Source organism: Acipenser ruthenus, chromosome 7 (genome assembly GCF_902713425.1).
Source record: "Acipenser ruthenus chromosome 7, fAciRut3.2 maternal haplotype, whole genome shotgun sequence".
NCBI classification, from domain to species: domain Eukaryota; kingdom Metazoa; phylum Chordata; class Actinopteri; order Acipenseriformes; family Acipenseridae; genus Acipenser; species Acipenser ruthenus.
Genome location: NC_081195.1, coordinates 10445220 through 10462772, shown reverse-complemented (window position 1 = coordinate 10462772; position 17553 = coordinate 10445220). Strand labels below are relative to the sequence as shown.

Here is a 17553-nt window from a genome sequence, read left to right as displayed (position 1 = left end):
ATGTGGAATGAGGCAATAACTATAAAGAATACAAACATGAAAATGTGTAAAGATCTGTTCTCTAAATAACATTTTAGCCAAATTAGTATTTAATTATTTCACACTTTTGTAGAAATGTTTGTTTAATGGATACATTCTTTTTAATAGTTGTATTCACATGAGGAGATAGCCATGGAAACAAAGCCCCCTGATGCTGCTGCTGGATGATCATGACAACAGGACAGCCACTGCCTTCATTTCATGGCTCACTGACTAAACCTTGACGCCATTCAGAGGTCACTCAGCCACAGCTTTCATGGCCTGATAATTCCCACCAAAAACTGAATGTGTTCAACATCAACAAAGGACGGTAATTAAACAAATAGATTTTTTTTTTTCATGTAATAACACTATTACCTCCAATAACATCAAAACAATTAAATGCAACAGGACCCCCAACTATTTTCTTGGGCATTATATTACCATCTCAACAGGCAATAGTTTACAGCCATTATCCTCTAAGCTAGTGCATGTGTGACTGTATACATACTGCTTTCTTACACAGGAAGAAGGCTGTACATTCCTTTTATACACCAGTACAGCCAGAGCTGCATGCTGCCACCTATTGGGAGAACAGCAGTATGACAAAAGCTGTCCAGGTGCCCAGCTAAAATACACAGAAATTATTTTAATCAACTCTGAATTAAGGTTTGAAGTTCACAGTAGCTATTGTGAATGAAAGTGATAAAAAGTCTCGTATACACTTCCTTGAACTTTCATCAAACCTCTTTAAATGATTTGCTGAACTTAGAAATGGTACAAAGCTAGACCTTATTGTTGCAGTGGTTTGATGTTTGTTTTGTTTAAAAATATCTTGGCCTAAATATTGTCAGCACATGATGCTCCCTTTAATGTTAATGTAGTGACCATTTGGATTATACAGTGGAAAAACTAAAAAACTGAATCACATCTTTTTGTAGTCAACTAAAACCACAAGGAGCAAAGCTTCCTGTTTATTGAGACTTAATTCCCCCCCCCCCCCCCCCCCCCATTATTTCTCTCTTCAAGTTAGTACAGAAACTGAGTGTATTCATATGCTTTTAACTCTGTAAAAGTTTACCATTATTTCTTGTCATTTGGCAAAATACAGAAAGTCTGTTTTCATTTCCACACACAGTTACAATGCAATAAAATCTAGACAATTGGATATCTTAAAAAAAACAACAAAAAAAACATTGAAACTCATTAAAAATACAATAGCAGTATATATATATATATATATATATATATATATATATATATATATACACGTAAAATCACACAAATATAAAAACTGGCACACAGAGTATATACATACAAGTTTGTTGCTATTATAAAAGCTCAAATGTTCTTTCATTATAAATTGTTGATTTTAACCCCATACCAAATTATTGTATGTTTGATTATTATTGATACATAACAGGACATTCAGTTTTAACACACACATAGATTATTAAGCTGTACAGTAAGTGTACTAATTCCGTAAAAAATAAAGCTATGTATTAACCTTTATTATTACAACCATAGAAATGCTCAGATCTGCTCTGTGGATGAGACCTGCATCCAATCCATCACTCAATATGAACCTACTGAACTGGAAATGAAATCTAGTTCAAGGGCATTCCCTTGAATAACAGTGAAACAAATAAAACATACCATTTATCACCATTGGGCTATGTAAGAAAATCTCAAACACCTGCCAAATATGTCAAAACATGAAAAATTTTTCTATTTCATTTATAATGTGTCTAGTTTTGTCGGACATGATATTGTGTTCTCTGGACTCTTCATACAGCTCTCCTGATAATGCATTACAATATCCTGATACAAATTATTATATCTAGAAATAGTTATGCTGTGTTATTAGTTTGGGAATATAACTTAGCCAGTCACTGCATTTTGCAAAGGTAGAAGGAAAGTGTTTCCTTATAAAGGTAGAAGGAAAGTGTTTCCTTATAAAGGTAGAAAAACAGAAAGTAAAGTTATGTGTATAATGTTTTTCAATAGAAAATGACTGTCTTTGTTCCATTTCTGGCAGGTTTTCTGATTAATTAAGCACTTAGCGAGTCTTAACCCAATACAAAAATTTAAAATAAAAAGAACAGGTTACAGTAATTGTGTGTCACCATGTAACTGTTTTTAAGAGCTGATACCTCAAGATTTTTTAGGGTGGTGCTTTGTGTTTGAATCTATCAAAAATAAATCTGAAGCAAGCTGGCACTGGCTTGCAGTGCAGCTGTAATTTTAAATATTACCTATCACCTTTAACTCTAGGCAGTCATATTTCATCATGACAACTGTTTTATAATAGCAAGCAGAACAGTTACAAAACAGCATGTAAAAAATATGGTCTATTTATTAGAGAGTGTCACAGACTCAACTACAGACAATAGTAGTTCAGTATCAGATCCTCCTAAAAACAGAATAAAAACATACATGAAAAAATTTACACTGAACAGCATTGAAATTAAACCAGATGGATGTCTTTAAACTAAATATTGTGTCAAGTTCTCAAAGCACTAGCTAAGAGTTTATAACAAGTCTGCAGAAAAAGGCAGACTGAAGCTGCAGTATCTTAATATTCTTAAGAAAACACTTTAGCTCTCCAGTTTGCAAGATTTCCAGAACTTGTCGAGGAAGGTATGCGTCATCTATTATTTATTGCTCAATTTTCCGAGACATCTTGGTTGATAGCAGTTTTCAAACGATTAAACTCCTGGCTTTGTTTTGCATTTAAACACTGATGCTCTGCCTTCTTATCCTACCCTTCAGTGGACCAGCTGAACACTCTGCCCCAAGCATCCCCAACCAGTAATGTATTCTGAGTTCTAGAAAGAAAAACAGTGCATAACATATATTATTACTTCATTTCTATTAGTGAACAAATAAGGATTCATCAACTATTTATAAATTCATACACTCATGCATTAAATGTATCTTCAGCTATACATCTAGACCATAGGATCATTGCAAGCATCACTAGCTTGCAGTCATCTTTTTATTTTTTACACAAACTGGCTGTTTTAGCACCTGTTTACTTTACTGCCATCCACTCCCAGTATGGAAAGCTTTTCCCAGACAGGCGTGTGATATGTGTTATGTTTGACCTAGACAATGTGGGGAAGCTATAAAAAGGCTAACAAGATCCTCGGATATATAGTGAAAAGTGTTGAATTTAAATCAAGGGAAGTAATGTTAAAACTTTACAATGCATTAGTAAGACCTCATCTAGAATATTGTGTTCAGTTCTGGTCACCTCGCTACAAAAAGGATATTGCTGCTCTAGAAAGAGTGCAAAGAAGAGCGACCAGAATTATTCCAGGTTTAAAAGACCTGTCATATGCAAACAGGCTAAAATAATTGAATCTACTCAGTCTTGAACAAAGAAGACTACGCAGCGATCTGATTCAAGCATTCAAAATTCTAAAAGGTATTGACAATGTCGACCCAAGGGACTTTTTCGACCTGAAAAAAGAAACAAGGAGCTGGGGTCACAAATGGAGATTAGATAAAGGGGCATTTAGAATAGAAAATAGGAGGCACTTTTTTACACAGCGAATTGTGGGAGTCTGGAACCAACTCCCCAGTAATGTTGTTGAAGCTGACACAATGGGATCCTTCAAGAAGCTGCTTGATAAGATTCTGGGATCAATAAGCTACTAACAACCAAGCGAGCAAGATGGGCCGAATGGCCTTCTCTCGTGTAACCTTTCTTAAGTTCTTATGTTCTTGTGATCTGGCTAGTGGTGCTCCCAGACATAAAATGATGAAAAGCTCAGAAATAACCAGGTCTATATACCCAGAAGCTTTATGTGCAAAAAAGGTACAAAAAATCTTTCTTAGTAATATTAGCATTACTTTTGTTTGAAGTTAGTTCCTACTTGATTTTATACAAGCTGTATATTGCTGATCCAGGCTATGTGCTAGTTATTTTTATAAATAAGCTTTTAGCCACCTTTTAAACCAGGATCTTCCTAGCGTATCTCAAACTTTTTGCGTGAACTTCAGAATTTGTGGTTTAAATGTCAAAATGAAAGATGGTTCACCTCAAATATTTAATGGGCAGCACTTCAAATGTAGGTTTGTTGCAAGCCCATTAAAAGATACAATATCTGATAGCAAATACTGCATAAAACTTTTTGAGCAATAAGGTATTTTAATATTATATTCAGGGGCGTTGGAACTAGGTGTGCTGGGGGTGCGGTAGCCTGGCTTTGCATGGCTTCCATCATATACAGGGGTTACAGTTTTGTTCAATGGCTTTCAGCACCCCCAGTGCCACTGATTATATTGTGTTGGCTACAATGCCCTCTGCTGGGCACACATGTCCAAATGTTAATAATAATAATAATAATAATAATAATAATAATAATAATAATAATAATAATTTACCTGGATATTGCCAGTGCTGTAACTGCAGGGTTATTTTTATATCGTTTTTGAGAATTTTCTTGGCTTCTGTTTAGCTCTCGACAAAGAACAAGGTGTTTTTCCCACTTTTTACCTGATGTGTTTAAAAAAAAAAGAAGAAGAATTAGAAGCTGTTTTTATTTATGGTCAGCATGCTGTTAAATTGAGAAAAATATATCTAATATAATCCTGTGATGTTACAAGAGGAGGATGTTCCAATTTAATTTGTACCCTGTGATACTTACATGCGCTGACGCTATGCTGTAACCAAGTGTACTAAATTGGATTTGGGTATTATTGCTTTCTAAATTGCATGCCTAGTTCAGCAGAATTGCTCATCAGTGTTTACTGGCTGTATGCTTAATAATCTGCCACACAATCCCTTGTACCTAGGCTGTATGGTACAACATTAGAAACTTTTATTCAAATCCCTGTACAGCTTTAGAACTGAGCATTTTAAGATAAATATCATACTAATAGCTTCAAATATTAGTAGAAAAATGAATCGTATAATTCTAGTATAATTCTCCATCTAATTGAATGATTTAAAACGGGTCAGATTTTAACCACACCAATCTTCAACTCTGTATAAATCCTGCTTGCGTTTTCTCCCAGTGGTGATTTATTGAAAATAACATAATTACCATTACTACATACAGGACTGTACAATACATTTAAATAAGGTCTGTGAAAAATCAGAGTCCATACTTGCACACAGTTTGGTACAATGTCATTTGCCTGTCAACATCCACTGGCTTGTAGACAGTATCTTCCAGCTTGAAACTTTTTATTCAGTCACTCTCAGTTCTTTTAAATGACTAATAAGTGATACTCAGAAGGCTTATTGTCATGTAGCAATAAACACTGAATGGTCATTATACTTCTGAACTGAATAATTACTCGTCGTGCTATTTCTCCTTTTTATCCCAATTGTGTCTTTAAATGTAGATAATTGTTCAGACAATATTCATGCTCCAGAGTTAAAATGAATACCAGCATACATTCACAAAACAATCAATGTAAGCAGAGTTTTGTTTAGTGCTATAACTGTGAAGAACTTTGTGCTTCTTAACCCTGTAAAAACAAATTAGCATGTGTAAATCATAAACATCTTCTGGCACTGCAGCGTATGAAAAACATTACCTTTAACGATTACAAAAAAAAAAAAGTAGTATTTTTTCCTTGTATGTTAGCCCCTTGCCACAGTTAACATGAAATATATTAATGTTACCGGTTTCCTCTGGAGTTGTAGCTGCTGGGTGCCCTGGGGACATTGGTTCTACTTGATGTGCTGGTAATTGTGTTTTCACATATTCTGTCTTCCATAACTATAAGGGAAACAAAAACACCCACAATTCAGCACACAGATATAATCATAAATCACATCTAGTGCCCATTGATTTAAGAGAGACTCGGGACCCATTTGTTGCCTAATTTAGAAACCTTTTCAAGTGAATAACCTAGATTTGTGTTTTATACTGAATATATGGTATTCATATTTCAAAATGCATTTATTATACCTGGAAAACTACTTTTAAACTGTAAAAAATCAATACAAAAAGACGCTACTTGATGGGACACATCAAAGGCTTATTTAACAAAATATCCATATTGGCAAACCTTATATTTATTGGTAAAATGTATCAATAGATTACTGTTTTATTTATTGATTGATTGATTTATTTTACTGATTTTTGATTGACTGTTAATCTCATCAATATGTGAGCATGTTCCTTTATTTGGGATTTACCAATCAGGTATTACATAAAAAACAAAAAACCTAATGCTCCCTTATTAAAGTAAGAATTACTGTGGCACATACTGTACATTTCTTATTCCTGAAACTAATTGGAAGTGAAACGTGGTAATTCATTTATCAACGTTTGTGAGTAAAAAATAAATTATATGTCCAGCTCCAAAATGAATTCCTCTTCCACTTCTATTGGGGAACCATTATAGAAAAGAATCTTGTTTTATTTAGATAACTTGTCCCTATAGCCACAATGGAGAAAGTTCCTGGTACATGTTGAGGTATCGCATTAAAAACCCATTTAAAATACAATGTCACCTGAAAATAACTGTCTTCTTTCATTTGTGTCTGTGAGCACGCACACATTTATTTTAAAAATCTCTATTGATGTGACATTGATGTACCTGAACGACGTCATGAAAGCGCGTCTTCCTTAATTCCCCTTCAATTTTTGAAATTATAAAAATGAATGTGCGAACTAGACAGTTTAAAGCAAAAAATGACTAAACATAACATCCTGTATGGCTTGATTAGGTCATGAAACAAAATAAATCAGGAGACTGCCTGCTAGTAAATAATGTACTGCTATTAATATCCCTATTCCCTGAGATTTGTCAAGCAGTACTTACTCGCACAATACCATCAGCGCATCCTGTGACAATTACATTTCTGGAATCCCATTCAAACTTTTGTGTAAAACAGCAGCATAGAATGTCCCCTTCAGGACCACAAGCGGTGTTGATAGAAGAAACAAGCTGACCTTTGATAGTCCAAAGGTAAAGGAAAGGCCCTGCACATGAAGCAATGTCCCCCTATAAAAAGGAAGGCTGTATGGATTAAATATAAGTTGAAAGAAACAAAAAGCTGCCTGTGAAATAAAATAAAGTGAAATTAAAAACATTACATCCATTTCCATAATATCTTTATACCTGGGTGAACACCTGGTTATTTATTTCCCTTTCACAGTTTATATTATCACTATTAAGTACACCATTAATGCTTCCTATGCACCAATCAATCTCTCACTCTCTGAAGCACACTTTCCTTGGACGCATGTACTCATTAAAGAGTCATGATATGTCTATGGAAGTGTCTTGAGGATGATAATGGCTGAAAACCTTACAGTTAAATCATTGATAGCCACTGCTGAGAGCCCTGCATTATGTTCCGGAAGCTGAGTGATGTAGTTCAGTCGATTGTAATCCCAAATAATGCATGTTCTGTCAAGTGATCCACTGATTACCACACTGTAGGTCAAAGAGGTGGCTAGGCAGGTCACATCATCTGTATGTCCATATAAAGCCTGGAAACAATAATCGGTAAACGTGTAAGTTTAGGCAACATATGACACCTGTATTGCTGGAGAAATATTGATCTCTGTTATTTATATTCATAATCCTATTGGTAGAATTATCAGGATTATCCTGCACACATTTACTGCAGAAAAAAATATTGACCCATTACTTCAAAACACTCAACAATAAACTACTGAAAAATTGATAAGAAACTTAAGTAGACAACATTTTGGCTTGCCCCTTCAATACTAATGAATGCATGAAGCCAAATATTTATTTACTTAACTTTGTAACAGTAGTTATAAGAAAGAACACATACAGTACAACCATTAAAAGGGGATATTTAAAACTAACCTGCTTTAATTTCATGTGTTTCAGTTTATCTTTACTGATGGACATTTCCCAGACGCATACCACCGTGCTTGTCCCTGCTGTAATAACAGAGCTCTGGGTAGGGCATGATGCACACAGACACTGTCCCCAGTCTGCAAGACTTTCAAATATGGCAAAACTCTGAAAAAGAAATGACACATACAACTTCATACCAAGGACTATTTTGCTATCCTAACAGCTGCTATTGTGAAACCTGATTTTTCTACATGATAATTACTGGTACATAATCATTTTTAAAACCAAACATACATATCCTTTTAAAAGTTTAGTATAGTAAAATCATGGTATAGCATTGGTAAGCATTGTAAAGAATAGCAAGGTATGGTAAAGCATATTAATAAAACCAGGGTAAACTATGACAAATGCATAGTGTAACCATGGGAAAAACTTAAATAATGACTTGAGATTTATGGAACATTTATTTTGGTTTTAACTCTCACTCTAGTGGGATTAAATGCCAGAGTGGCAATGTTTAAGACAGATTTGACATTCAAGAACAAATATTTGTAAACAGTTTAGTGACTTATAGTTTAAGCAACACATGGATAAAAAATAAGCTCTTGCACAGCAGTTTCAAAGATTTAAGGTTTTACAATGAGATTAATTAGTCATCACAGAACCGCAACTTAAATTAAAAATGTCCACGATAAATAAAAGCTTTTATTGATCAAAAGATACTGATGATACATTTTCCAAATCAGAAATGTAAGATCAAAGTTTGTTGATAATAAGACTGGTCTGATGGTAACTAACTACAATCACATGCTAATAAGCAGTAATAACACAATTCTTAGTTATCTCTTAAGTCAAAATGAACCTTTTCAGTGCCATAGCTTCTAAAGGCACTGGTATGATCATTAAATCCCCAGGAAAAGGTCATATTCCACAGAGGAGGAATCAGGAGTTTGTTTTTTTCCACTGCAAAGACTTCTTTCTCTCCACACACAATATGTCCCACTGGTCCTCTGACCAGCTCTGTTAAAAACAAAACAACAAGAAAAACATGAAATAGCACCAGCCTTTATTACATGCTATTAAAATTAAAAGCAACTACATTATACATGATATTAGATCTGGAAAATATCCATTTATTATACAAGTACTATATTCCATAAATAAATACTTCTCATTTTCTGAGGAAATCCTGTTGGGATATTCAGATTATTAAAGAAGCATCACTTGTGGCTTCATGAAGGTATTTCTATCAAACGAGGGGAGTGCTCTACTCTGTGTGAATAAGAAGTCTTTAAAGAGTCTAGACGGCATCTTCGGGAACCATGCTATTGCTCCCAATGGACAAGACTGCATTTCAGGAAATTTGCAATGAAATCTAGTGGTGACAAAGTATGATTAAGCACTGAAATTACTTATATTTATTTCAATAACTGCAAATATTAAAAAGTGAATAAACATTTTCTTTTTCAAATACCTTTAAGAGCTTGTACAGAAGGTTTCAGTTTGTTTAGGTTGAAGAAAAATGGCTGTGTGTCCCCTGCTGGAGTGGAGCATGAGGTTGCCTCTTTCCCTGAATTGATTTTCTGATGTCCCAGTCTAGGAGGATGAGGCTTTGTGAAAAGCTGGTGCCATCAAAAAAGAAAAGAAAAAAGAAAATGTAAGAGTGCTCTATAAAGACAGAAAAGAAGATTCTCATTCCATAGAATCATGACAGGTTTGACTATGAGGTTAATTAGGTTGTCCTAATTAAGCTTACAGTAATTATTTGACATGTTCTGACTCTTGTGCTCGCTGAAATATTAGAATTTTATACCAAACCCACTTTCCCTAGATGAGTCAAAGCTTGGTGTTTTTTTTTTTTTTTAGATGTAGGCTTTTGTAAATTGAAGCTGAAACGCAATTAATAGAGCATTATTGACTGGAGAATAAGAGCCAGCATTCAGCATATACATTTTAAATGGCCATGCTTTCTTAGCTCACCATGATACAGGGATCAACATGCAGTTAGCTCAACATACCTGCTCAGGCCCTGTAGAGAAGTGTTATGTAAAATATGTAATATTACTATACAGCACCTGTCTTGGTATCTGTCCGAAGTTACTGACAAAGCCCAGGATGGTGCTCTTCTTCAAGGGGTCTTTCATATTAGCAAGATCTATTAGGTCACCATTGAAATAGGGGTGATAGACATTCACTGCCTCCACTGCAGCTGGACCCTGCTGCTTGAAGCCAAAGATCAGATCAATCCACAGATGAAGATTTGCACTGACATAGTCACTCTCCAACGCCTGAAATGATAACAGCTGCAATAAGCTGAAAGTTTCTATAAATTCTTAATGTTATCGAATGTGAGTTGCTGCCAAACAAGTCCAGTACTTCGTAGGTGATTTAGAATACACAACTAATACTTTTGCAACACTTCAGTTTAAGTGTTATTAATTACACAGTTGTTATTATTTATTATTTTGTATTTTGTGGAAAATGTAAAAATTGGATGAAACAGATGCCTGCCATATATTTTTATTCCTTTTTTATTCCATATGGCGATCTCTTAAGTAGGCATTATCCCTGTTGCATTCAGCTGAGCACAGGACATGACAGATCTGACATCAAATACCCTCAGCAGCAGCATATATTTTATTCCAGCAGTGTTAATTCAAGCAGCACTTACAGTACACAATTACACTGTCATTACCCAAGCATACCGTAAATGTGCCTGAAAAGAATCAACAGCTCCTTTTCAGTTAACCATAACCTATTTACTTGAAAATTGAATAGTTTTTTGCAAACCTAGGGATACAAAACACAGCACCGCTCACAAAAGCAAACAACTGAATTTCAGCTGGACAGGATTGTAATCAGAAAATGCTTCATTGTAAGAGATATGCAGACACTTGAGCTTGACAACAAGCTAGAAAAAATCCAGGAACACATTTGGGAAAAAAGCCATGTTGTAAAAAGACCTAGCTACAAGACAGAAAGCAGCATGTTGTATCCACTGATAATTTTGTAAAAAAAAAAAAAATACACCTTTTCTTGTAACAATTTTTTTGTAAAGAGGATTGGCATCAAAGCAGTGAACATGAAGAACTTTTTTTTGTCAATTAGGTTACAATATCATTGCCTATAAACCTTAATGTACAATTACTAACTGCTTTAAGTGTTTTCTTCAACATCTCAGGTGACTGTGACATCATCACATGTAGCTATACAGTTAGAACGGTGTGACATAATAATGAACATGTGCTAAAGAATGCCCACACAAAATTTAATTAGAATTGTAAACTTCTTAAAAACATAACAAGAGATGTATGGGTAAATGTAGGCTGTATGGTCACTCCACTTTTTACCACACAGGAATGATAACTCAGTTAGTTGTTCTAAACATTGTTCTATGGTTTTACTCTTTATAAGCAATATTTCATTGTGATGTTACTGTCAGTTCCATTTGCAATTTGATTCCAAATCTGAGACCCTCAATTCCTTTGTGGAATCAAATCTTGGCAAAGCCTAGGTTGTCTGGCATGTGAAAAAGCCCTGGTGAAGTGAGGTTGAGAAGACTGAGGAAAACACAGAGTGGGGTCAATACCAGGACCCACTCTTTCTCCACACAAACTGTGTGCTGAATATTACAACTGCCCAGTTACATTGAGGGAAGCTTTTCTGGTAAGTGAAGAGTAAATTATTTTCCCCAACGAATGGTGCAAGCTGCTAAATAAGTCCAAAAGAAGATAATTCAATAACAGTTAAATAATTCAGGCTGGTGAAGAAAATCAAAAGATATATATATATATATATATATATATATATATATATATATATATTTTTTTTTTTTTTTTTTTTTTTTTTTACAGCTCTATTTATTGTTCAATGTTGAAGTTAATTATTTCTGAAGCAAAACATCGACTACTTTGTATTCATGGAAAACACGATGCACAGTGAAGACATCTACAATTCCATGAGTATCACATTTATCTCAAAAATACTTTGAACTAGTTACTCTACTGCTCAAGAGATTGTGAGCAGCAGATACAACAACACATGTTCAACTATTTAAAAAGCTGTATATAGCTGTAGTAACTATAGATATATGAAATGCATGATTTGATTATGGGTAAAGGGTTTATTCATACTGTGACATTTTCTTACTTGTTTTAATATATTTTTTACAATGTGACATATTCTGTACCGATCTCCACTTGAATTCTACAATCCCTCTATTATGCTTTACATGTAGATATTTCTGACTGGCTGGTCAGAAGAGACTCACTGGGATCAACAGTGGGACATACAAGGTTTCTGACAGCTACCGTGCTAAAAGCCCTCCTTTACTGTAAAATTAGCCTGACGCCACTGATATCATAATCCAAGTTGTCACGAGCTGGGACTATAAAGTTTGCCTTAATTAGATAAGTCTGTGATTGCATAATAATTCTCTGTACCAAGACCATAGAAACAAGATTATCTTGTTGACCATACCTTGTTTCCATGTGCCTACCTATAAGTGATCAGGTTTCAGATGAACTGGATCTCAAATGCAGATCAGGAAGGAAATAATCTGCTGTCAAACAGTACTGGTTTGGAAACGTGGAATGCAAATGGATATTGAGACACACAGGTCAATTCAATTTATAAAAACAATGGCAAGTTTAAACACCTCTAAGTAATTTAAATTGTGCCCTTTGTGTACAAAGGTCAGAACATTAAACAACTGACAGTGCACGTGAGCCCCTGTCATGAGTTCCTGTCTATTTTTATGATTTTAAAAAACAGCGGTATTATAATTAAATCTGAATTGTATAGACCCCACAAACTTGTATACAGTATTTACAGAAATTTAGACAAGACTTGAAACTTGTATACAGTATTTACAGAAATTTAGACAAGACTTTTTTTGGTACTGTATTTGAGATTTTAATAAACTGTACATCAAATAAACTGTAGTTTTACCAATGCAGAAAGAAAAAATATATATTTTCCAGGTACTGACCTCCCGTTGCAATCTGATAAATTCACGTGGATCGCCTTTTGCCCACTTTGGTATTACCACATCACCCAGTGTAGTTCCATCTTGCATGCTACCTAAAAAAAAAACTGGAAAATAAATCTTTGGATATAATTCAGGAACAATGATCAGCAAGCCACACATTAATACTACTTGCAATTCAGATCTCCATGTTTCTGATATTAACAAGATGACTTTGTAAAACAGGACAGGCAACTCACCAAATTCAAATTTATTGGAATTGATAAGAAAGTCTGGAAGGTAAAAGAATTCGGGGATGAGCTCTCTCACATCACTCATGTTGTCTTTGGAGGCAGAGTCCCATTCTTTCTTCACACTGTGAAACATCCTATCTGCAACATCAAAACTTCCACCCTGCAATATTGACAAAACTGGAAATTACAGATCCATAATTCCAGATTAGGACAAAGATGCATGAAACCAGTGCTTAATTACGACTGTAAGTCGCCCTGGATAAGGGCGTCTGCTAAGAAATAAATAATAATAATAATAATAATAAACTGTCAAACCATTGTGTTCCCCAGCAGCCCTTCACCTACAGGTCGTGATAAAATGTTTTTACTCATCCTTTTGTGTCTCTGCTTGATAAGTTTTAGTGCTCTTTTCACAACAGCACAGCAAAGTGACCACGGCTGCATTTTGATTCAATCCAGATAAATTAAAACTAACGTTAAAATGTAAATCAAAGAGGTACAGTATTTGTACTTAGGGTTTTGTGTCAGGCCAAGATCTGTTTTACCAAATGTTCTAGCTTTCCATGGATGCATAAATAATATGTGATAAACTAATATCGTATCACTGAATGTCAGCTTATGCAAAGCAGGCAACCTTTTTATCAAGTAACTGCTATAGTGTCTTTTCTGATATATTTTGTATATGAAAAATCACATGTTAAGTCATAACTCGCTTAAGTGAACAATGGACCACATCAAAAGAAAAATATAAATAAATAAGGAGAAGAAAGTTTCCCTTGCAGCATATTAAATATATTATTTGCTTAATCACAGATTGTTTTTTTTTGCCTGGGGGTGACTGAAGCTTTTCATTTTTTGCAGGTTGTATAAGTCTTGATAGCAATCTCCTGAGAAACACTAAACTTTGCAGTAAAAAGATTACCTATATTAAATAAAAATAATATATACACAGTAAATGCTGTTAGTGCTACAAATCAAGTTAAAGATATTACAGCAAAGAGGAATGTGATTTTTCTGCAGCCTAATGCATTGTGGTGCACCTAATATCTTTATTGTTTTATGCAGACTATTAAATATGCATGACATTTTATTTTAATCAATTGGATCGCAGTGTTCAAATCTAATACTTTTAAAAGAGGAAACCTGATTTTTTTATGCTTTTGATGCTAATAAATGTATTTGCATATATATTGAAATCATTTTTTTTTTCACAAAGAATAAAAGAAAAGGTTTACAAAGAATTTGCAAAAAGCTGGTCTGAGTTCATGAGAGGGAGCTGTAAGTCATACTTTTAAAACATTTTAGTTTATTTTACAACTATATCTTATCAAACACTGAAATCCAATATCCAGTTTTGCAATCATTTCAAATATTCTGTTTAAAACATTTACATATTTTATTCAAAAGTTTTCTAGTAAAATCATTAAAAATGTGATCAAAAGTGAAAGACATTTCTGGGAATACACTCCATAAACCATGAAATGAAGACCTACAGTTTGATTTACTATTTGATTACTATCATCAGCAGCAGCTTTCATTTGTATAAAATGGACTGCGTTGCTTTACTTCCTTAAAATAAAAACCTTGCAAGACTGGAGTATAAGGTGGAAAACATTTTAATCATTGTAAGCCGTTATGACTTGATTGTTGTATGTTGAATTGATTTGTTTCTTTGTTTAGAAATGTAACCAAATAAGGCTCAATTAGAATTTCAACATACCGCATGTGCACAAAGCCGAAGCCCAACTCATAAAAGCATTTTTACTTTAACCCTGTATCACCTGAACGCACAAAATATTGATGTGAACGAAAGCAAAAATTAAATATCTGGCAACACCATACAGGTAGTATATATATGTATGCATTTAAATGATAATGACCTGAAGATAACAGTAGATCAGCACGTGATACTGTGACGAAGTGCCTGCCCCTGTGTGTATTTTGTGTGTTATGTGTTGTATGTTGCGTGCGTGTGTTAATGTTGGTGTATAGTCATTGGTACACGGGATATAAATGGGTGTGTGCAGCACAAGTATTTAAATTGTATAATTATATTTAGGCACGGGGTTGCACAGAATTAATTCACGTGCTGGGATTCAAGTGAATAATTAATTAGTAATTGAATCCCAGCACAACAGTATATATAGATGCACATTTCTTTCACTCGGGGTTGTGTGTTCGGTGAGTAGAGAACGGGATTGGAGACGGAGGTAACTGTAAGCGTAAAATAAGAAAAATAGAAGCTCACCGTGTTTGTCTGTGTAGTACGTTTTGTTTGTCTGTTTATTTTGGCTCAAGTGCCGTGTCCTGTTTTTGTGTTTAAAACCTTTTATTTTCTGTTCTGTTTATTTATTAAATGCTGAGCAAAAGCATTCGCTCAGCTCCACCAAACTCCACCTCTCGTTTTGTTTATTTATTTCCTGGCTCTGGTCTGACGCCACTCACTCCGGCCGTCTTTGTGACAGATACCTTTAAAGATTTTCAGAAAAAAATGGTCTTCAAACTGAGGGCTCGATTCTGATGTAACAAGCGCAATCACAGATGCAGTCTGCCCCATAGGGTGTGGCTTCTCTAAAAGTGTGATTCTGATCAAAATAAAAACCCAGCGCAAGCGATGTGGCACAGTGACAGCGCCCAGCCAATCAATGCTGAGTAGGTTGGGGAATCTGCTATCCAATCAGGGCCAGGCAACAATCCCTTTAAGAGACAGAATGCGCTTGCGTCACTGCAAGGCTCCGTTTTTAATGGAGAAGTGGTGATCATGTCAAGCGGCAGTAGCACAGAGCAAGAACAACCAGCGCAAGTCAGACCAGCAAGTAGTAGGTCAGGGGTTTCAAACTCCAGTCCTCAAGAGCCGCAGGGTCTTCTGGTTTTCATTCCAATTTAAGCTCTCAATTAACATAATTTATATAATTATTTGTTGAATTTGACATATTTAATATTTTTCAAGGTCTTTTACAGTTGATGGTTTTAAAAAGGCACTTGATTCAAGGTACACTCCCTATGAAACATTTTGAGGCCTGAAGAGAAGTGTTAAGTTTGTCCAGTTAATCAAATAATTAGACCAATTAAGTAATTGAGAGCTCGGGTGGAACGAAAGCCAGAAGACACTGCGGCCCTCCAGGAACTGAGTTTGACACCCCTGTTGTAGGTCATTCACCGAGAGAATACGTAAACCATGCTTCACGACACAGGAGATTGCTATATTAATATAAGAGGTAGAGGCACGTAGGGCAATCATTTATTATTTATAATAATTATACAAGGTACATTATTTCATGGCATTGACATTACTACATGTAAAGTGTAAAATACTTACTACCCTCCCTGATCTGTCTACCAGTAGCAGCAGCTGATTCATTTTCTAGCGGGACAGGAAGTGCAGCATCACGTTCCCTCTGAGCTTGTAATGTACTAGAGTTTCACTATAACCAGGGCTTTAATTCTCATGGAACATTAAACCGTCCGTAAAACCGTTTGCGCTTGCACTCGCATTTGTGCTGTGATCAGAATGTTTAACGTAAGCCTGCTCCTTGTAATTTTATAGATATTAATAAAAATCTCCCTGTCATGTGACACAAAACATTTTGAAATAATGTGTGCCTGCGGCTTTAAGACGAGTCAGGCATTTTGGAATGCGAACTGTTTCTGTTTTAGTCGCAGTTGAATCATTACACTTGTTGTCCCTACCGTATGATGAAGTGAATGTTACGGCACGCTGTTTATCAAACCAAAATGACCAAGAAGTCCCCTTTGGATCGTATGACTTTTTATCAAGCACAAAAATGTATTAAAAAATGTAATTAATTAAGTGTGTGACAAAATGGTGCATTATGGGAAGATAACGCACCATTCTGGCTAAAAGTCATTGAAAACATTGTTGAAACCTTCACAAGTAAATTACCTGCAGAGACAAGAAAGTCGTTGTAAAAGGCTCCATTCGGACCAAGAAGGAAGCTACAATAATAGCAGAGGAGTAATGGGTGCAATAGTGGCACTGTGCAGAAAGGTCACCTAGAATACAGAAAGATAATACAAGAGTTCATTGGTAATGAATAAGGCCTTTGCAACTGTGCACAGAAAAACAAGTCTCCAGCTGCAAAATCATATCGCTTTTTCATATTGTTTGTGCTGCTGTGATACCGTAATTACATCTTCAGTTTTATATTCATTTTCATACCTTCAGAGTTGACCCCCCAACCATTCCAGGAAATATTGAGTAGTTTTTTTTCACTAGTATTTTTTTCACCAGAGGGGTCTTTGTGTTAAATCCGTTTGACAAGTTGTAAACCTTATTAGTACAATACATCATTATTACAACAAAGTGGATTTTAATATGCATACTTCACAGCACAGGTAGGGGAGGAAGAGCTTGTATCTATCAAATAAAATAAATGCATTTTTTCAAAATTATATTTTTTTGTTCTTTATTTTTTAAACATTTATTAAAGAAACTAAAATGACTCCATTCAATACATTAGCAGAAGGAAGGTGAATGAATGTGAAGCAGTA

At 34.9% G+C, this 17553-nt stretch overlaps 1 protein-coding gene across 3 annotated transcripts in view; it reads right to left on the bottom strand.

Moving 5' to 3' along the window:
• Positions 1-1295: 1295 nt before the first annotated feature.
• The window catches only part of LOC117415679 (WD repeat- and FYVE domain-containing protein 4-like), a 68674-nt gene continuing 52416 nt past the window's right edge, over positions 1296-17553 (bottom strand). The window contains exons 51-62 of one of the 3 annotated variants that reach the window (XM_034026318.3): positions 16946-17055; positions 13048-13201; positions 12812-12903; positions 9897-10109; positions 9296-9443; positions 8684-8841; positions 7828-7986; positions 7302-7481; positions 6808-6990; positions 5660-5756; positions 4411-4522; positions 1296-2846 (exon numbers count right to left, since the gene is read on the bottom strand). In XM_034026318.3, coding sequence (XP_033882209.3) covers positions 2780-2846; positions 4411-4522; positions 5660-5756; positions 6808-6990; positions 7302-7481; positions 7828-7986; positions 8684-8841; positions 9296-9443; positions 9897-10109; positions 12812-12903; positions 13048-13201; positions 16946-17055 — 1673 coding nt within the window. In that variant the 3' untranslated portion in view covers positions 1296-2779. Of the gene's footprint in view, positions 2847-4410; positions 4523-5659; positions 5757-6807; positions 6991-7301; positions 7482-7827; positions 7987-8683; positions 8842-9295; positions 9444-9896; positions 10110-12811; positions 12904-13047; positions 13202-16945; positions 17056-17553 lie in introns of those variants that run through there. The other 2 variants (XR_004663622.2, XR_009329044.1) reach the window with 2 other exon arrangements.